The sequence below is a fragment of the Sphaerodactylus townsendi genome, linkage group LG07 (assembly GCF_021028975.2).
Source record: "Sphaerodactylus townsendi isolate TG3544 linkage group LG07, MPM_Stown_v2.3, whole genome shotgun sequence".
NCBI lineage: Eukaryota > Metazoa > Chordata > Lepidosauria > Squamata > Sphaerodactylidae > Sphaerodactylus > Sphaerodactylus townsendi.
Window position 1 is genome coordinate 94,276,636 of NC_059431.1, and position 22,354 is coordinate 94,298,989.

Consider the following 22,354-nt stretch of genomic DNA (forward strand, 5'->3'; position numbering starts at 1 on the left):
GAACACTGTACTTCAAGTGCGGTCGCACCACGGCTTTATATAAGGACATGACAATTCTTGCAGTTTTATTATCAATTCCTTTCCTAATTATCCCCAGCATAGAGTTTGTCTTTTTCACAGCTGCCATGCATTGAGGAAGCTGCCATGCACTGAGGACATTCCCATGGAACTATCAACTAAGATGCCCAAATCCCTTTCCTGGTCTGTGACTGATAGCACTGATCCCTGTAGCGTGTAAGCGAAGTTTGGATTTTTTGCCCCCATGTGCATCTCTTTACATTTTGCTACATTGAACTGCAATTGCCATTTCTTAGCCCACTCACCTAATTTATCAAGGTCCGCTTGGAGCTCTTCGCAATCCTTTGCAGTTCTCACCACTCTACATAATTTGGTATCATCTGCAAACTTGGCCACCACGCTAGCCACCCCTACTTCCAGGTCATTTATGAATAGGTTAAAGAGCACTGGTCCCAAAACAGATCCTTGGGGGACACCACTCCCTACATCTCTCCATTGTGAGAATTTCCCATTTACACCCACTCTTTGCTTCCTGTTTCTCAACCAGTTTTTAATCCATAGGAGGACTTCCCCTCTTATTCCTTGATTGCTGAGTTTTCTCAATTATTCCTTGATTGCTGAGTTTTCTCAAAGTCTTACTGATTTCCCAAAGCATTGTAACAGGGATATGAGCTGTGCTGTTTAATATTTTAAAAAATCTTCTATATCTTTTCTGCCTTTTTACTATATCTTCTTGTAACAGAAGATGGTCATTTAATCTTCATCTTTCCCTTCTGCCTCTGTTTTGTAACCAAGTTACTGCTAGCAGATTATGATCTGCAAAAATCTTTGGCATGAATTCTCTAGATTGATGATTAAGATTTTTAATATCTAGCACATATCTATTCATGCATATGTTTTATGTCTACCATAAAAGAAAGTATAGTCTCTAGTATTTAGTTTTTTAATCCTCCAAGCATCTTCTAATTGTAACATTTTATGTAATACAAACACATTTTGGGGACGCTTGCTTCCTTTGGTTTTTTTGGACTTATCTTTTTTTTTATCCATTACCCCAAAAATCATCCTCTCTCCTTGAAAATCCAATATAGATTGGAAAAAGTTTTCATGACATTTCTCTTGTGTTGTTTGTTGCGTATGTTGTTGTTAATGTATAAATCTTGTTTTTCAGGAGCCTGATTTTCAAAATAATATATCTTCCTTCAGAATGTCTTATGTCTTCTAAGATATTTATTTGTAAATTATTAATACAATCACAACTTCTTTTTAAAATTATTGGTTGAAATCATGTACACTTTGCCCAACTTCTTATTTAAAATCAGATTCTTTAGGCGTATTCTCAGTTGATAATTCTTCTGCCAGTTGCTTAGCTTGTTGTACTGCAGTGTTTATTCTTTTGATCAAGGGGAGTGCAACTTCTATAGCAAATGGAACTCTCCAATGATATTTTAGATCTTTCCTTTTTGTAAAATCTGCCTTAGGAAATCAGAGTTCCTCCTTTTCCTCAGAATACTTGTAGGAAAGTCTTGGAAAATCTGCATTTCTTTCTCTGCCACTTTAAGAGGAGATTTTATTTGTTTATTAAATATAGGGGCTTTCCCCACTACAGAAGGGAGCTAAGGTCAACTCGGTTCCCTTCAGTGGAGGGCAATTCCAGGCTGTCCCCACAGCAACTGTTCCGGCAGAAAAGTGTAGTTCATAACTGTGACAAGGATGTCGCAGTTCTGGGGGGGCGGGGGGAACTGAGACAAAACAATGTTGAGCTCGGTGGCAGTGGGGATTCACTGAGGCAAACCTAGGTAGAAACCAGTACAACTCTGTCAGTGGGGAAAGCCCCATCGTGTCTCATGTATTCTTGTGTGTAAACTTGACCAGTATATCCCATGGCAATTTATTCTTAAATGAAAAACTTGATTTTATAGTGAATATCTGATCAATAACTGGAAATTCTCCTTGGATCTTTGGGTAGTCTTGTAATACCTTGTGAAAATTGTCTTCTAGATTTGTCCTACAAAGAGCCTCTGGAATTCCTCTAATCTGAAGATTATTGTTTCTTCACTACACTTCCAAAGTTTCAATCCTTTGTTCCACCTGTTCCATCCAAAGTTCTTGCTGATTTAAGTGAAGTTCAATTCCTTTCTGTCTTTCTTTGATTTTCCTGATTTCTTGTACATTTTCTTGTATTCTTTTTATAATTTCTAATGTGTAGAGTTTTGTTTATTTATTTGTTGGTCTTGTTTGCTACCCTTTCCTGTGTGAGGGAACATTTTCTTAGGATCACTGAGTTGGATCCAGCTAGTTTTTTCATTCAATATCTTGTTTTCCCCTCCTTACCACAGTTCTGCTCCTATGTGGCTTTTGTCCAAACAAGTCCTGTGATCACAGGCATAGTTTTTTGAGGTGGCCAAATGAGCCCTCTCCTCCCCTTTTCATCAGTGGAAAAGCTAATTGGATTCAGCACACAGTGTGCAATGTTTCCAAAGCCATTTTATGCTGGAAAATCTGCGAAGAACAAGATTTTGAAAACCACTACCTAGAGAACCTGATATTAGATATCAAAAGAGGGCACACAATGCACTTACAAGCAGATATACAGGCCAATCCAGATAGGGAGGGCCAGAATCACCGGTGGGAGAAGCATGCACCCACACTGATACGTTTACCCATACCACTGGAGTAAGTGGCACCTATGCCAGCAGGAAGGACTAACAGGGTGACCCAGAAGAGGATTCCACCCCTAGAGCTGCAATGGCATAAAGGAGGGTGCTGGCATGTCTGGAGACAAGCTAGAGGCATTCCCAGGGGTTGGGCCAAAATCCGCTTCCACCAGGCTTTCAGTCCAGGACCATCCCTGTGCAGCCCTGTGACTTATGCCATGAAACACATGGCATAAGTAATTTTTTTCAATGGAGTTTTTCTCAACTGCTTGATGTGCCGCCCGGAGCTCCCCACAATCTGGGTTGGGGTGTTAAATTCTTCACAGTATATTATAAGGTTATTTCCTATATGTAGGAGAATACTCTGATCCATAAACAGGTGACTAATGTATTCTGCCCAGTATGCTTGCTTAGCTCCTGTCTCTTCTCCATGTAAGTATCAAACCTTAATAAACTGTCATTTAAGTTCCACATACTGCAATGCAAAGATACTTCCTTTTATTCTGTATAGAAGCAAAGAAATAACGTTACCAGAGGGGATCACTAATGAATGTAAGTAAGTTAAATTTCTCCTCGTACATTTTCTCCACATACATTTTCCATGCATTAGAGCCTGCGTGTGTGTGTATAATGAGAACTGACACTGCTGAGAGTATGAGCACATTAAAATGTTTGGAAAGGCATAGCACATTCTAGCTGCTGTCCAAAAAATCATTATATCTGTTATCTAGTGAGGTTCATAATGACTTTAGGTATGACTAACACTAGTCAATATGAATGGCCCTTTGTCCCATTTTCAGCAAAGGGCAGGAGAAAAGTCTTTTTTTCCTCCTCAATCGTCAGACTATAAATACATATCATATATGGATCCTTCAGAAAAAAAGGAGAAGGGTGCTGAGTAATAGCAAATAGCAGTCACGCTAAGTTGCACACACCAAGCAAAATGTGGTCCATGTGTCTTGCTTTATTAAAACAAACAATTCCCATAATACATTTAACATAGCTATTACGTACAGGGACAAGGAAGCCACTGAAGAGTATGTTGAATCTGAAGTCATGTGAAATACTTTATATGTCTCCTTCCCACAATAGCATCATCCCTTCTACATGTTGGGGCAATGCTAGAATAGAAAGAGAGACATTAGGTTCCTCTTCTGTGAACTTAGGCTGCTGGTTTTATACTGCAGTGGCTTCCACACCTCTGGTGTAATGTTGGCAGGCTCAAAAGGTGCAACTAAAATTGCTTCCCCTCAATGGTTAGAAAGAATGCAGCGAATACAGAACAGGATTAGGCAACAGGAGCAAATCCGTGGGGGATGACTCACACTATTTTGAGCACAGTTGCTGAGTTATGACTGAGGTAGCATTCTGTATACAAGAAAGCAAACTGTTCAAGTTATTCTTTTCAGATGACAACACCTGGGAAATTTAGGCCCCTTCCGCACACGCAAAATAATGCATTCAAACCACTTTCACAGCTGTTTGCAAGTGGATTTTGCTATTCCGCACAGCTTCAAAGAGGACTGAAAGAAGTTTGAAAGTGCATTATTTTGCATGTGCGGAATGAGCCTCTGTTCTGTCACTGAAGAAGATGATGTAGAAAAGGGAAATATTTCTTGATAAATGGTCACCTGCTTATACCTAGAAAAGTAATTTATAGCGTTCAGTAGTTTTAAAATGCACTATGTCTATGAAATATGATGCTGATGGAGAACTAGGGATGGGAGGATACTCAAGTATTTGTCTTCCTCGATAGAATTCAGTGGTGTTCCACTGAGACAGTTGCGATAAAATTCTGCTAAAGAGACTTACCAAGCACAATGACCACAGTCTTCAGAAGACTCATCATGGTGTCCCGATTTCTACGTGGTCCTGAACTATGTCTAGACATTCTCATAGTCCTCTGGCGGACATAGCCAAAGATGTGAGCATATAAGACCACCATGACTACAAAGGTGACCAGGTTGAAAATAGCCCAGAAGACCAAGTAAGAGTCACTGTAGAGTGGTGCCATGTTGGAACAGTGAGTGAGATCACAGATACAGTTCCAGCCCACACTTGGTATAGCTCCCATGATGATGGCCATAGTCCAGATGACAACAATTACCACCACGACTCTCCGGTTACTCATCCGAGTATGCAACTGCATGCGGAATACTGTGATGTGCCTCTCTATGGCAATTGCCAACAAGTTGGCAACAGAGGCTGTCAGGCTGGTATCAATTAGACCCTGACGAAGGAGCCAGGTGCTGACAGTCAATCTTCTAGTGTTGGGTCCCGTGTTAAACATTAGGTAGAAGTATGCCAGTCCTGCAAAGAAGTCTGCAGCAGCTAAGTTAGCCATTAGGTAATAAATAGGAAAGTGAAAACGCCGGTTGACGTAGATAGCCACCATAACTAAGAGGTTGGCTAGCATGATGAAGACACATACTGTAATCCCAAGTCCCATCACAAGCTTGCTCACAGTGTTCCATTCAGTGGCTAGAGGTTTCCCACTTCTATTATAAAAGAAGGCAATGGTTTCATTGTAGTAACACTGTGGTTCCTGGAAAATAAGAATATAAAGCAGAATTACAAGATAGAATTGGAAGTATTGTGATTTCTGAAAAAGTTTTTAGGAGAGGCAACTAAGGAAAAGTGCTGGAGGTCTCCAATAATGTAACTACACCTTAGGACTGAATTAGAACTATAGCTATTAGAAACCCTTTGGAAAACAAAAACACAGCCTTTCTACAACATAGCAGTTTTTAACACTTCCACGATATCCATATGATTGATCTAGTTCAAATAGTGATGAATCAAATTAGCATACCAAAGACTTGAACTCCATTTCCATTTCTGATAGTATCCCTCTTAAAATCTAAGTTGGGTTACATTTGGACATACAGATGATGGTGAGGAATCCGGTTCGAAGGGTTTTAACTCTTGTGTTTTAGCTTGGTTGCTGATTGAGCTTAGGTTTTTGTACTTTTAAAGTTATTGTTGAGACCATATTGTTTTTGTTGACCCTCTTTTCCACTTACATAGCTAGTTTACTGTTTTTCTTTGAAATAAAAATTCAAAAACATTTAACCTACTGTTGCCTTAATGTAATTTTATCGGTATCTATTTTTATTTTTGAAATTTACCAGTAGCTGCTGCATTTCCCACCCTCGACTTATACTCGAGTCAATAGGTTTTCCCAGTTTTTTGTGGTAAAAATAGCTGCCTTGGCTTATATTCAGGTCAGCTTATACTCGGGTGTATTCGGGTATAACCAACTAGTTATATTTTCAGATAACAAAGGCCAACAAGGCCTTTAATCCCAAATATTTGAGTTTTATTCATCAAGTTTTAAGTTTTGTGAAGCAAACCACAAATACAGAGAGCAATGAAAAAAAGTTTTTGAAGAAAACAAATACGTAAGCCATGCCAGCTTCCTTCGCTCTTGACTCATGGAATCTAGCTGAGACTACAGTACACCACTGAGTGAGGTGGATCTCTGGGCAGAAGCCATTTTCAAATGCTATCTTTATATTCAGTTTCTTAGAAAAAGCAAACAAACCATTACACTCTGGTTTGACCATTTTAGTGTTTGTCTGAGTCAGTGTGGCAATTCCCTGTAAACTTTTAATTTGAACAAATAGAAGACAATTATCTAAACCTTGTAGGACCAAAATAAAGATCAAAGAAAACCCTAATGTCAATTTCCTCAGTTTGTGCAGTTGAAAACCCAAGAATGTTACATGCCCCAACTGCTACAGAAAGTGATCTGAGCCAGACAGCACACATGACAAGGGAAATTTCTGAAAAGCGCGTTACCAAAAAAAGGATCTTCAGCAACTGGGAGGTAGCAGAAACAACTGTATGTTAGAAAGGTCAAAGACCTTGTTGGAAGCTATGATTACAAACAGTCAGATACCCTGTTGGAAGCTATGATTACAAACCTCCACCAACTGCCGGTAAAAAAAAAATCCCAAAAGGGTGTTGACCTTCTCTACTATGTATTCACCGTGAAGCTACTTTTAAAAAATGACAAAATGAAGAATAGCCTTCATGGGGGACAGACAAGCAAACCATGCAGTGGCCTTCAAGAGAATTTCAAATGAAGTATCTAATAAATAATGGAAATGTAAATGCCAAATTTTCAAAGAATTACCTTCAGTTGTCCCTGGAGTTCACATCAATCACATGGTATAACTTTTTAAGGCGATGTGTTTAGACAGAATCCAATGGCAATATTTAAAAATAATTGCGGGGAAGACAATATACCCATGTGGAGAGCCTGAATAGTTTAGTGGTTAAAAGTGTGGGGGTGTATCTCAGAAACCCAGATTAAAATATTGCCTTGTGTCATACAGGATGCTTTGGTCCAGCCACACTATCTCAGCCTAACCTAAGTGACAGAGTTGTCGTGATGATAAAATGGAGAAGATGAGAATGATGTGAGCTGCTTTGGGTCCTCATTGGAAGACAGGTGGGATACAAAGAAATTGCATAAAAATAATCAATACCCCTCAAAGCACTTTGTGTGCTCCGTGGTTTCAGTGAAGTCACCTCTGTCCATCCAGGTTGCTCTCCCTAACCTTTGCTCTCCTAAAGATTGCTCTCCTAAAGATTGCTTAAGCAATCTTTGGAGCATCGCCCTTTTAAGAGAATGATAGAGACACCCTGCCCGAGCGGCAGTTTCCCTGGAGCCAAGCCTTCAGAGCCGGCAGGGGAAAGGAAAAGACGAGTGGGTGAGTGAGGGGAATGACGGGCTGCGGCGGTGACGGGGAGTGGGTGGCTTGCGTTTAAGCCGAGGAGGGCTTTTTCGGCACAAAAACTGTGCTGAAAAAGTCGGCTTATATGCAAGTATATACGGTACCTCAGCTATTCTATCTCAGGTTAATTTCAAACAGAATAGGCAAAGCCACGTCCCCTGAGAAAATGTGTCATGTTTCAAGATGTTTTACAATTATACTGTTTTACTGCATAAAGGAAGTTTAACTTTATTTATATACACAATCTCCAATTTGTTCTGGGTCTGCAGAATACTCAATATATATGAACGCTGGATATCTTGAAGGAAATAAAGTAAAAGACAAAATAATTTGTTTTTCACGTCAATTAGAATTGTACGTGGATAGGCCATCTTATTTTTTAAAAACAGCTATCAGGCCTCAGTTATACCCTATAATTTTTAAAACTAATCACCCATCTAGACTTGTATTATGAGAGGTTCTTATTTCAGAGGCATGAAATTCAGCAATATGTATTTCATGTCTCAGATTTCACCAGTGACAAAGGGTGGGGGAATGTGACCGGGGCATGAGCTGCCCGCGAGCCCCCTCCCGCCCTGACACGTGACGGCAATGGCAGTGCTCGGGACAAGCCACCCCAAATGCCCTTATTGCTGCTACGCGTCTGGATTTAACTTCTTATTGTTTTATTACTATACATGCATTTTTAATGCTGAAATGAATGCACCTCACTTTGCTCAGGATGAAATGCTGCAAGGATGCCATAAACAATAATAGGCATCCAACCAAAGAAATTCATGAGGAACCAAAGAACCTTACCAATAAACAATGCTGACCCAGTAGTAGAATGGATCTTTCTTTGAACAGGGAGGTGGGAGGGAGGTTAGTGGACACTCCATGGCAACATATGCCAATGCCACTGATTTAAGATACTGGTACTCATTCCAAAGCTTATGGAAACACACAACTGCAATTACTATCAACCAACATGACTACAGCATGCCACATTTATCACACCACCAAATACAAACGTCCTATAAGTCTTTTCCAAACTGGGTTATGTTCTTTGCATAAAGAATATTGCAATCAAAGCATCATTGTGCCAGTCCCAACATCTCTACAGTTTACTCTTTTCAAATATGCCCCAGTATATTAGTCTGAGGCACCTTTACATTTTCAAATGTAGAGGACATGTAGAGGCTTCTCTGATTCCCAGTTTATCCTCCTCCTTTCCTACATATAAACACTCTGTGTCTCAGTCAACAATGAAAGGTGTAATTCCTTAATATCCAGCAGAAAGATTTGCTTTCACTGTCAACACAAAAATTTCTGTATGTTGAGCAAAACTAATCCACATCTTTTATCCCCTGATGATACAACAGTTGCCTTTCTTGTCAGCTCAAGCCTTCAAGGAAAAGGCATCACTTGCCAGATCCAATCTCTGAAGGGCAGAAGCTGCCCATCACTTTTTTTGTCAGCCTGAGCAAATAAGCTCTCCTTTGTTCTCCTGTCTCATTTGCCCTAAACAATTTATTGGTTTAGCACATGTGGTGCTCCACTCTGAACACATACACATGCTTACTGGAGTACACCTGATGAAAAAAATAGAGATACTCTACTACTGCAAAACAGCAATGGCACTGTTTTTTGATGTCCATTATCTCTACATATGTTAGCAGAAATTACTTATCTGAAAGTTGCCTATAAATGTGGAAAGGAACATACCTGGCATTTAATATGGCACATAAACACCTAATTATAAACGCTCAGATTTGCAGCTCTCTGCTTGGAATTGGGACAGACCACCTTTGAGACCGTGGCATGGCTGAGAGCATATAAATTTTTGTTTCGAATTCACCATCATCAAAATCATTCTAGCCTTATTTACCGATGATAACAAGAATCCAGATCATCTATTTGGATTACTCTAATCAAAAAGAAAATAGACGCCATTAGGCTCCAGATTGATTCGTTATACTCTCTATCCTAGAGGCTTATGAAATCCTAAAATCCAGCCTCCTAAATTGGGAATTTCAATTTTTAATGATGAAGGCAAGAAAGAGTCCTCCCCCCGCGAGCCCTTTTGAACAAGGACGTATGGCTAGATACTTGCTCCAAGTATTTATTCCTACACAGAGAAGGGCTCTTGCTTTAGCAAGATTCAACATTATGCCCTCAGCATTACTCAGTGGCAGATATAAGGGGATCGAAACATCAAAAAGATTTTGTTCCTGCTCTTTAGCTCAGGTGGAAACGGTATGTAATTCTCTCATATTCTGTCCCAAATTTGCAGAGATTAGAGCCAAATATTCTGCCTGTATTCCATTATTAAAAGACAAAACAGCTGATCTAGTCAAAAACCCACTATTACTGAATAATCCAGATGCCTCGTTCAATGAAACAATAGCAAATTTTCTGCAAGAAATAATGCGTTGGAAATAAGTACCCTAAGTGTTCAACTGTTGGTGGGGTTGTTATTATACTATTTGCTGCTTTTTATTAATTTAACCAATTTATTATGCCAATAAAGGCTCTGAAATTGAAATATAAACACTCAAAAACCTAAGTGTGATAGCTGTGTAGACATACAAAGTTGAATTGAGATCTGCTATTAAAAATGTGAACTTTTCAACTTACCTCAATCAATTCTGTTTGAGTCACCACAGAATAGGGTACCTCTGCTGAAGGCTCTGCCATGGTTACACAACAGAGTTAGTGGTGTATTAGATATCTTCTGCTTTCCCCACTTCAAACGTTCTGGTTAATCTTGGGTTCTGGATCACTCGCCAATCATGGTGACATTGAGGCCTAGAAAAAAGAGAACTGTTTTAGAACCTTGAAAAAAACCAAAAACATTTCCTGAATAAACTAAAAGACAGTTTCTATGAAATTCTAAGAAACAAAGGAATTGGATTCCACAACTTGCTCATGCATGGACTGCAAATTTTTACACAAGGATAGTGGATCTTTCCAGCCTGCTTAAAGATTTCCAGCCCTTCGAAAGCTGATGGATTGCAGAGATTTGGTAGATAGAAGGTAAATAAGATAAGGGAGAAAAACTGTCCTTGAAGTAGCAAAAGGCACATTTTCCCCCCTTGCTGTGGCCCATTGACCCATGTGGCTAATATTCTATGCATGCCCCACAGTTCCAAGGAATCAACTTTCTACTATTGGTCTATTAATGTCTGTATCGTCTACTCTAACAGTGGTTCTCCAGTACCTCAAGGAGATGTCTTCCACATTACTTATACCTGGTCCTTTCAATTGGCGATAAGAAATTAACCTGGGATCTCCTGCAGCCAAAGCAGATGCTCGGCCATTAAGCTATAGTCTTGCCCAACCACAGTCCCACAATATTATTATTATTATTATTATTATTATTATTATTATTATTATTATTATTATTATTATTATTATTATTAAATTTGATATACCGCCCTATCCCAACAGGGCTCAACAATACTCGCAAGAGGGAAAGCAGAGCTGATCTGTGACTACCTACATCTTTCTCTGATGCATCACTGAACTGAATCCATTATTTAACCTATTTATATAGAGAATCACTGAATCTAAACCAAAAAGAAAAAACAAGCTCATTTTTAAACACCAGAATATGAAACTTTGGCATAAAATAATAGCAGCTTCAAAAGCTATTTTAATCTTATCTTGTAACACATTACACTTTTCTGTTCCACAGAAACAAAATAGTAAAGCTAAGAATTAGAAAGTAATGACCGCTGGTTGCTCAGTTGTATCTGTAGCAGCCTGTTAAGATCTGCCTGAGAAGCTGTTCCATGTTATATGTTCTGAAAACTGTATACAGTGGAACCTCGGTTATCATTGCCTTCGGTTTCCATCGGTTTCAGTTTTCATCGATTTTTTCAGTGAAAAATTTGTCTCGGTTTTCATTGATTTGCAGTAAGGTGCAGGGGTTTGTGGAGAAAAGTCATCCGGACAAAGCTGTTGCAGGCAGTATCTGCAACTTGCTTAATGACAATGTCTTGCCCCATTTCAGACAAATCTTAAAGAGGCGTCAGAAACAGACCTCTTTGGACAGCTTTCTGGTGCGACATTGGTCCACTGGCTCAGAAGCTGGTCCTAGTTTTATTGTCTGTTACTTTTTTCAGCATTAAACACTATGTTTATTCATCAAAAAAAGTGTTTTTGGTATGTTTTTTGGAGTGCCTAGAACGGATTAATTGGATTTATATTGATTCCTATGGAAAAGTTTGTCTCGGTTTCAGGGGCGTAACGAGGCAGCCCTGTGCAAACTGTAGCCCTGGGCAAAACCTGAGTTGGATGCCCCCCGCCCCATGGGCGGCCACTCCACCATGACCAAAAATTTTTTTGCACCAGGACATTGGTGCCTGCAGGAGGTGCATTTTTAGACATATCAGCACCAAAATTTCAGCATATCATCAGGAGACTGTCCTTATGCTACTCCCCAAGTTTGGTGAGGTTTGGTTCAAGGAGTCCAAAGCTATGGACTCCAAAGGGGGTGCCCCTATATTGTTTCCAATGGGAGCTAATAGGAGATGGGGGCTACAGTTTTGAGGGTCCATAACTTTGGCCCCCCTGAACCAAACTGCACCAAACTTGGGGGGTGCCATCATCTCCAGATGATACCCTGAAATTTTGGTGCCGATAAATCCAAAAATGCACCCCCTGCAGGAACATCCTAGAAATTTGCCCAAGAATCTTTGTTCTGCATTGAGTTTTCTGCATTGCTGTCAATGGGGGTTGCAGGCTGTGGGGGGCACATTTCTGAAGGCCCAGTCTCAAAACTTTCAGGGTCTCATCAGGAAACTGCCCTAATGATACCCCCCAAGTTTGGTGCAGTTTGGTTCAGGGGGGGCCAAAGTTATGGACCCTCAAAACTGTAGCCCCCATCTCCTATTAGATCCCATTGGAAACAATGGGGGATGGGGCACCCCCTTTGGAAGTCCATAACTTTGGACTCCCTGGACCAAACCTCACCAAACTTGGGGGGTAGCATAAGGACAGTCTCCTGATGATACGCTGAGATTTTGGTGCCGCTAGCCTAAAAACTGCGCGCCCTGCAGGCCAAAAATGGAAAACCACTAAAATACGCAAAAACGAACCCAGCATTTTGATGCCCCCCACAAGGTGATGCCCTGGGCAGCTGCCCACCTTGCCCAATGGGCAGTACGCCAGTGCTCGGTTTTCATCGGTTTCGGTTTTCATCGATTCTTTTCGGACGGATTACCAACAAAAACCGAGGTTCCATTGTATATATGTCTTACAGGACCTACGCTATTTTATATTGTATGGTTGCTTCACATTCACCAAACAAAGAGCTTCAGAACATTACAGAGAGCTTCTTGGCATTACAGAGTTCACCAAATCAATAAAGTGAAACCAATTAAGTCTACATAACTCTAGCTGCAACAGCACTTTAGAAGAAATTGCAAGAGAGATTCACTTGTCGACTACAAAATGTTTGCAGATACCAGCACATGGAACTTTATCCCGTAACAGCTGACATATGGTACAGCACTGAATGGAATGCCCCCAGAACATGAAACCAGTTGTTTTAATTATGTAATAGCAACAGCAACTGTGTGCATCTCTCTAATCTTTCCATGACCTAAACTCAGTTTTAAAACCAAAATGTTCTTTAACAAACATATGCGCTGTGTTGCATGTGGAAAACAAGAATTGTATACTTATGCAAATGACATCAGGTGTCAAGATTCACTTTTTTGCACTTAGTTATTAACGCCCAGGCAATGTTGGCCCGTTAGCTGGCATGCTTCTTCCTGGAAATACAAATGCTGACAACATCCCTTACTAGACAAATAACAGACATTAGCTCAATAAATAAATAACTGGAATTTGTCATGGTGCTGCTGATAATCCAAAATGTCGTCTAGTTCTTCAGTAATCTTTTTCTACGGCTAGCTTTACTCATCATGTCAAGTGAAAGCAGCCCTTTCTGAGTCAGTGATGCTAACCTTAGGCAACCTCAAATTTGCATGTCAAGATGGAAACTATTACTGCTACTCTGAAACACAGCCATTCCAAAAAAAATTGTTTCAATGTCTATATTGCCTAGTGGCCCATTGTGTATTTCATATTATTTTCCAGGCGTTAAAGATAGTATGAGTGTTTTTCCCAATTAGGACACATGAACTAAAGATATGTATGTTCTATCTACTTCAACTTTTGAGGGGAGGCAAAAAAAAAGAACCAAAAGGACACACCTTAATTCCTATTCACATTTGTATTTTTCTTAGTTATCTCACACTTTACTCTCCTGCACGGATGACTCTCCCTTATTTATCAAAACTAAGGACCACTCACACCCACCCTCATTGCAGAAGAAGAAGAGGAAGAGTTTGTAGTTATACCTCACCTTTCTCTACTGCAGGGAGTCTCAAAAGTGGCTTACAAACTCCTTCCCTTCTTCTCCCCTTAACAAAACATCCTGTGAAATAAGTGTGGTTGGGGGAGTTCTGAGAGAACTGTGACTAGCCCAAAGTCATCCAGCAGGCTTAATGTATAGAAGCAGGAAAACAAATCCAGTTGACCAGGCAAGAGTCCGCCATACACATGGAGGAAAGGGGAATCAAACCCAGTTATTCAGATTAGAGTCCACTCCTCTTAACCACTACATCATGCTGAGTACAATAACTCATGTTCATTTCTGGGTTTATTCTCACAATGTATTTCAAAACCAGTTCATTTTTATATAACTAGAACATTCCCTTTTCACTCCACAAGTTTACTGAAACAGTTTCAAGTCTAACAAATCAAAAAAAAACAGTCCACAAGCTATTCCGGCAGCTTAATAAACAGCTCAGTAAACCAGTTTTTGAAACCTTCCCTTTGAAACTGCAAAGGGAAGTGCCCAAGCTTTTGGCCAGCTATCAATAGCAGCCACATATCACCAAATGCAATCTGTGTCTACAAAAGCTCGAAGCAATAAAGTATTGCCTCTAACATAACCATTTTTATCTTCACACCACTGAAGAGAGACATAGCTTCTGTTTTGGAATTCACCTGTGTTCATTTCACTTTGCCCAGATATTTTCCTCCAAATAAATTTTAATTCCTACAGTTGTAAATAATATCTTTTGGAGGTTCACTCCGCACGGATAAATAGTTCCATCTCCCTATATGAAGAGCGGGGAATCAACCAGGAGAGTCCAGGAATCAAGGTCAGAAGCCAGCCTGTTGTCAATAGTTTTTCAGTTCTCATGCTCTCGGCCTGCTTGTCATGACAGCGCATTTTTATCTGTCCAGTCAAGGAAGAATATGTTCTCAACAGGATACAATGATCCTGCTGAATACTCATTTCTAGCCACAAGGAGACTCCTGATGTCATTGCCTCCCCTGACTATCTTAACCCAGATATTCCCTTCTGTAACTAACTTCTTCTGACCACCTTACCATACACTCCATAGTCTCTCAAACAATCCAACTGGACACCTCTTAGAGGTTGTCCTGACACCCCCCAGAGGTTGTCCTTTACCCAATAAATGACCTACCCTCTCCCAGAATGCCTTTTGTCCAGCGCCATTGACATATTTCTGTCTTTGTTGCTGTACCCACGCGTGCAATGCCCCCCGAAACCCAACGCTGGCTGTTTGGCTCTCAACCCTGGATCTTCTTTAATTCATAATCAGATTGTATTACCCATATACCCCATACCCTCTTTCTATTCCAAATCTATTTTCCAACCTATCTATATCTTAGGAACTCTACGTGTGCATGTTTGCTAAACTGAATCAAGTGCTTGTGAACAAAGCATCCCTACAATAAAGATTGCCAAATCTGCATTATATTCTTCCCTGGAGATTTTTTTCTGAGAGCTGATTTTCGTATATACTGGTATTGAAGATTCCTTAATAAGCAGTCTGCTCTAAAGCTCATTTTCCCCACTATATTGAGAGACTGTATCTCCACCTTAGGTAACAGCATGTGCATTGGTAAAAACATGTTTTACTAGAAATGTCTGCAGTCAGAATCTGGGGGCACGGCCAGGGCTCATGTGTAGGTTGGGTGGGGCTGGTGTGCTGCCAGGAGGCTCAGAGCAGGGGCTGGGTTGCTGGCAGTTCAGCAAAGAATAGTCCAAGGTTAACAAGTTTGTGGGAGAGCCCAAACAAAAATCGATCAGGCCAGGAGTCAATTGCCAGGAATACAAAAAGCAACCAGGAGAGTACAGGAATCAAGGTCAGAAGCCGGTCTGTTCTCAGTAAGGTCTAGAGACAACAGTGGTGTGCAGAAAAGGTCAGGTAGAATCCACATTGCAAACACAACTGCAGTTCCTGCCAAAGGGTTTTTATTCCTCAGAGCTACTTGCCTGGGACTGCTCCTGCAAAGACTCTGGGTAATGCCTTGCCTTCAGTCTTGCTGAGCGGCACCTCTCAATCTCGGTCTGCAATGCTGACTTGCATCTGGAGACCCAGAGCTGCTAGATCTTCCTTAACTCTGCTAATTAGCTCTGAGCCAGAAGCCTGTGTCGGTTTTGGCTCTGCTGATTCAGCTGGCATTTCTCTGTGAGGCTCTGTTAACTCTTCCTCAGATGAGCTGTCAGCTACAACAAGAAGGGTCATGACATCTAGAGAGGTCTGAACGTTGATTAAACCACAATCCACTCCTGATCTAATTCTATACCAGTCCATAGCGTTTGACCAGGTCGATTCTACACAGCATAATAATAACAGGTTACATCCATTATATCTGAATCCGGGTCTATTTCATTCTATTTGTGCCCTAAGCATGGGTGTAATGGCGCTCACCGTTGCTGCCAAAGGGAGAAAACATCTTGGGGAATGTTTCTGAAATGGCGGGCTAACATACCATTTGGCAGCTCAGCAGAAACAAAACTGACATCATGTAAGGTAGGGAGAACGGGCAGCAAGGCAGGAAAAATAAAGCTGTTGAGCGCCTGTGGTGCTCCCTTGGGAGCAGGTTCAATGCGGAATTTTTGAAAAAGATTGTGATTTTGGTATTTTTTTAAAAAAAACTGGATTGAGGGAAATATCATGGGTCAATCCCACTTTGGGGGAGGGAACCATGAGAAGTTTTTGCCCAAACTGGGATATTTCCGTTCGTCAACCTGTTATATTTGTACCATGCGGAATCGGTGCCATTTAGCCCTCGTGTACCTCCAGACATACGAGCATCTCTCACAATTATTCCAGTCTATGATATGAGATATGGAATTATTTTTAAGATACACCTGCATAAGGTTTATTTGAAACAGCCCATAAGAAAGGGTTTCGAACTGCATTGCAAGATGCAGTAGTAAACCAGTCTGTTCTATTGCTTAGATTGGAATAAATATTGTTTAAACATAAAACCATGTTTTTCATCTTGATTTACCAGTAGATTTGGAACTGAATATTTTATCTAAAATGTGGAACCCCAAGATAAACATTATACAGATGCTTCTTGTCATTACAAAGGGCAATATGATTAAGATATCAGAATTCGAGTTCTGCAAAAAGACTTGGATTTGTAATACTACTAGCAAAATATCATGAATAATGTTTTTGAACAAGGATTTTCCTGAAAGTTATGTGTTGTTTCCCCTTTGAATCAAAAATAATTTTTTACTTTTCTTTGATTAAAGTCTCATATGCTGGGAAATGAGTGGGAGAATGGATGGAAATGTAGCTAGTACAAAAAGACATTATATCCACCCTCAGAAGTAAAAAAAAATATGAAAAGTGGGAAATGAATAATAAGCAGAGATCCCCTTGCTAACAGGATAGAATCTATACTGATCTTCTGATAAGCAGTTAAATGAATTATTCTTCTTGCTACTGCTGAGTGTGCTTTTGACAATCATTCTTCAAGAATCACTTTATCTACTTCCTTCTTTCAGTTCTTACAGTGCTATCCCAAGTAGACCTTTCCCTTCAAAGCCTTGGGAAACCCAAACTCTCTCAGCCTAAACAGAGGCTGTTTCAAAAAATATCAGGGCTATGCATGCAGACAATCATGTCTTCATTTTGCTGTTCTGTACAGGACAGAAGAAAGGTGATTGGGGATAAAGCGAGAGTTTAAAATCATTTTGTTGTCATGAATAGATTATTATTTGGTTTAATTTAGACTTGTGGACCTCTACAGATGTGGTAGCCCAGTTACAATAGTCTGCCACAATGATAGCTTGTCTCCGATTTGCCTTTAAGAGGGCAAGTAGCTCAAAAGTGTGGTTTCCTCTCACCTCCAAGTGTTTCTGGATTATTTGGATTATCAGCATGATAATTGTATGATTATTCAGTATGATTATTCAGTATGATTTTTGGCTTGGGTATAGAACAGAAACCACATCAATTGTGAACTGTCTTACTTAAGCTCACCCACTGATGGGGGAATACACTCTTGCAGGTTCTCCAAGGTGGGGGGCAGCCCCATCCAAGCAGCCAGGTGACTGGCCACGGCCACCCACCTACTCCCATAGAGGCTTCCTGGCGGTGTATGGAGGCTTGCAAAGCGAAAAAGCCTCCCTGCCATTGCGAAACTTCCACGGTCCCAGTACCAGGGCCGGTCACAGCACCTGCATGCTGGCGGATTCGCCCCTCCACTGGAGAAGTGCCCCGCAAAGGAAAATGTGCCGGCATGGCCGCGTACTGTTCCCACTGGTGGATTCTTCCCCTTCGGATGGGGCCATAAACCCATTTCAGCAAAATCAATCATGATATACTTTTGTCACTGAAAAATAATATTTTGCTATGGATCAGGGGAGCAGATCTCAGAAGACGATCCTGTAAGAGCAATGCTTTATCCCTGAGCTACTGTTTTAAAGGTGCCATGGGGTTCAGTCTTGTTCCATATTGTGTAACATCTTTATGGCCATATGGAGACCTGGATTACAGTGCCATCAATGTACTGATGAGACTCAACTTTGTTTCAGTTTTTAAAAAATGCTGAACTAGTAACTAGAGAGGGCAGGATGTGGCCCTCTCTGGGTGCAATCTCAGACTGATCGTTGATGCCCAAGTAGGAAGGATTCCCTCTTCAACATTTGCTTGAATCTTGTTGGCTTGCTGTATAGTTCAGGAGGCCTTCTTTTTTTTCCTACGGCCAGATTAGCCATGACTTTCTCTGCCAAAGGGCTCTCATGAGACCTTGTGTTCGGATCACGGCTCCACCATTATCCCCACAACAGAACTTGTACTCAAAGAAAAAGGAACAGAGAGAAGGAAAAAGGGATTTTTAAAAAATCTGTTAGAAAGGAGAAATGGATATCTGAATGGAAGATGAAGGGGAATATAGGGTGGAAAGAAAAGGAGACACAAAGAGAAAAGAGCAAGTCCTATCCTTAGGGGGCTCTAACAAAAATGCACCAAAAGAATGCACTCCTCTGCCAGAAACGAAACAGAAGAGAAGGGTGCCTCTCACCAGTGGAAACAAGGCTTGAATCCAACACAGTGTTTCATGGGGAGAATTTATATCAGCAGAGTGTGATTTATTCACTTCCCCCTCCAGCTGCAGCCCAAGGTGCCCCCCAAATGTTGCTGCACAATTTCTTTCTTTTTTTAAAAATAATAACATTACTCTCATTTGTTTCCACTAAGCCACTCGTGCTCTACATATGACCTCAGTCCAATCTTAAATAGCTGCTTTGTTGACAGGTCTATTGTTATGGTCCAAGTCAGTAACACCAAGTACACAAAATGCTTCAAACCTTCTCTACTGTCCACTTAAAGAGCAGTCTAAATAGAAAACATCACAAAGCATCACAGAGAGGATGAACTACACAACAGGAAAAGATGAAGCTCCAAAGGACACAAGAGACACACAGGAGACAAGTTTACTGATTCAGATATGTAATTCCCAATGTATTTTGTCACTGGACTATCATAAAGAACATACAAACAATAATTTAAAACACACTTGAAAAATAAAAATTCCGTCCCTGTATTAAAAAATCAAAAAGTGTGACAATGTGTTTTTTGGAAACATCTCTACCACATCATGGCACTGGGAGTGATGAGCTGGATCACATGATCAGTTAGTGGGAAGGGTCTGGAATCGCTTTGTCTCTTTGGACAGCAAGTTCCATTGACAGACAAGAGATCACAGGGAGATTTTCCCCATTCTCCTCGCATCATAGACAGGCCCTCAGGAACCAAAGATAATCCAGGCACAGTTCTTAGCAGGTTCAGTCGTTTAATGAGTACACAAGAGTGTGGAACCAAGACAAAGCTAGAAACAGAAACAGTGACCTGCAAAGTGAACCACAACGTTGCTACCATAAGCTAGCTCCGCTACAACCCTCTGTTATAACCAGTCTCCCATTCACTAGCGCAGTAACTTCTGGTAGCTGGGTAACTTTAGCCTGGCTCCTGCAAAGACTCTGCATACAATTCAGCTCCCCTCATAGCTGCTAACCTGCTGCTGCATCTCCTTGGCTGCAAACTAGTACGCAGTCTCCTCCTGTGTTGCTCCTGGGGCTCTGGAGATGGGTGGGGTGGGGTGGGGTGGGGTGAAGGAGCTGGCAGGGTCCCCTCTGGCTTAGTATCAAGAGGCTGAAGACCTGGCTATACCCTGGCTGGGGAATCTCAGATCTTGGACCTGGCTATGGTCCCAGCCTGAATGCTCTGCCTGAGCCTCTGGACCTGGTCCTGCAGGAACTACTGACTGTTCAAGCTCTGTTTCCAGGCAGTGCCTGGAAATCTGGAACCAAAACTGTCCCCTCTTCTCCATCTGAGTCTTCCTTCCAGGTGTCCCCAGCCAGACCAGGCTGAGCCATAACACCCCCACCCAACTGCAGCTTCCCACCCTACATAGATGTTAGACTACATGGATCCCACAAGCCCTGGAATAAACTTAGCAGGGACGGAAGAGTGTTGGGGAAAATATCTATGATCCTTAAACCTAAGGATGCAACCCAATGTTCCTTCTGATGCAACCTTGAATAAGAAATTATTTACCGCTTGCTTTTGTGGAAGAAGGTTCTCACCCATTCCAGTACTTTCTCTAACTATGATGAGGTTTTTTACATGAATTACTGCTTACTAGTAAATCTCCAAAACCAACACAAGTATTCCAAACATGTTGGAATTCAATTGAAAGTGACATCCCATCACATTCCTATAACAAATGATGCTCACGCCAGAGATGGCCACGGTGCCTGCACACCGGCATATTCACCCCACGGCCAGGGCAAATGCCATGCACTGCTCCCACAGGCAGATTCTCACGCACGCACGCACGCACGCACGCACACACACACACCCCTTTGTTGGATGGGGCCATGAGAAGATAACCTGAAATGAAATGAAGATATTCTGGCTTCAGAACAGATACTGAATAAGCTTCAGAATAAGTGACTGCACTTGGACCATTAGAATTGGGAAAAGTTTGGAGAATTGAGACTGGATTTCATAACCCATTCATATTTCTCTCCAATTCAGTTAACAACGAAGATAACCAGATCCTGAACACATTTGTACAAAACTGACTGGTTTCACAGAGCTTACTTTTAAATATATTTAGTTAGGCCTGTAGGTTTGAGTTACTGGGGAGTGGAAACAGATGGACTCAAATATGAAATCCATTTGTGAATACTGAACACATTCTTACAGCTAGTAAGAAAAAATACTGGAATTACAATTTGTCTGATTTAATTGGCAAGTTAGAAAACCAAAATTCATTTTATGTCTGCTAACAAAACATTAGTGATGATCTTAGGAGCCACTGAAACTGTGCAAGAAATGACACAAAAAGACAAGATTCAGACCATGGATCTTTTTCAGTCTTTAAAAGGTAAACTACAGATGGTGAGCAAGAAAAATATCCCTGTGCAGCTGAGAATTTCCGCAGTTCTCAGTGCTAAAGCGGGCCTGCCCCAGTGTTGCCCCATGATATTTTCCTTAGCCCGGGATTTTCAAAAATTGCCATTTTGAAGGTTCTTTTTAAAAAATCCCGGTGTGACCCTTCTTGTTCCTACTACTGTGCGAAAACCAATCGGGAGCAGACCCAGTTTATTTCTCCCGCCCAGCCACCTGATCTCCCTGCCTGATGTTCATTCCAGCTGCCACTCAAAATCAACAGCCAATCAGTACACGAGACACCAGGCATACTCAGATCTGGTTGCAGCTGCCACTCAAAAACAAAAGCCAATCAGAACGCAAGACACCGGGCATGCTCAGATCTGATTGCAGCTGCCACTCAAAAAAACAACAGCCAATCAGAACGTGAGACACCGGGAATGCTCAGATCTGCTTCCAATGTTAATATAGGAGCCCTGCGCTCGTGCAGAACAAACGGGAGCATTTCCTCTTGGTTTTCGCTGGATCCTTTCAAAAAAATGGGCAGCTATGCAAATGCACACCCTGGGATAAAACAGACCCAGTTTTTTAAAAGCCGGTGGTGCACAGGTATTTTGCTGTGTGGAAATGGCCAGTGATGGATTTTTAAAGGATCTTTTCCCCACCTTGCAATGCTAATAACAGTATAGGGAATCTGATTACAAATAGTGCAATGGAGCAAGTACTAAAGGGGTAAATCTTCTCTCCCCTTTCAAATTGTGGCTGTGTGTGAATGAAATTTACTTTTTACAGATGAATGGAAATCTATGACTTATTTTGCCCTACACTATAAAACAGTTTCCAGCATTTTATGCTATAGAGTAATATCTGTCGATAAATCTACATTCGTCTCAACTCAGCAGTGCTATTTCAACTACTCATGTCTGTTTACGAGTTCAGACTTTGCAAAATACAGAAAGAAAGGCAAAATAAAAGTTTATAGAATACTTCAAATACAGCCATATTTCTTTTCTGCTTACAGTCTTTATAAGGATATAAATTCATATTATATGCAAACCCATTTAACTGGATCCTGGGGGACTGTTTCCCTGCAAAAAAATCTTGCTTTGAAGATAGGAGCATTTGGAGTATGGAAGTAGCAGGGGGAAAGCACTTAATATAATAGTGAACTTCAAAGTTATGCCCATAGGCGTCATGGTGTCTGCTT

The 22,354-nt window shown here is 41.0% G+C and overlaps 1 protein-coding gene across 2 annotated transcripts in view; it reads right to left on the reverse strand.

The window, feature by feature from the left end:
- LPAR1 (lysophosphatidic acid receptor 1) overlaps nt 1–22,354 on the reverse strand; it is a 58,857-nt gene that overhangs the window by 23,027 nt on the left and 13,476 nt on the right. For both annotated transcript variants that reach the window (XM_048503457.1, XM_048503456.1), the window contains exons 2-3: nt 10,034–10,204; nt 4,488–5,220 (exon numbers count right to left, since the gene is read on the reverse strand). In XM_048503457.1, the coding sequence (XP_048359414.1) occupies nt 4,488–5,220; nt 10,034–10,093 (793 nt within the window). In that variant the 5' untranslated portion in view covers nt 10,094–10,204. The remainder of the gene's footprint in view (nt 1–4,487; nt 5,221–10,033; nt 10,205–22,354) is intronic.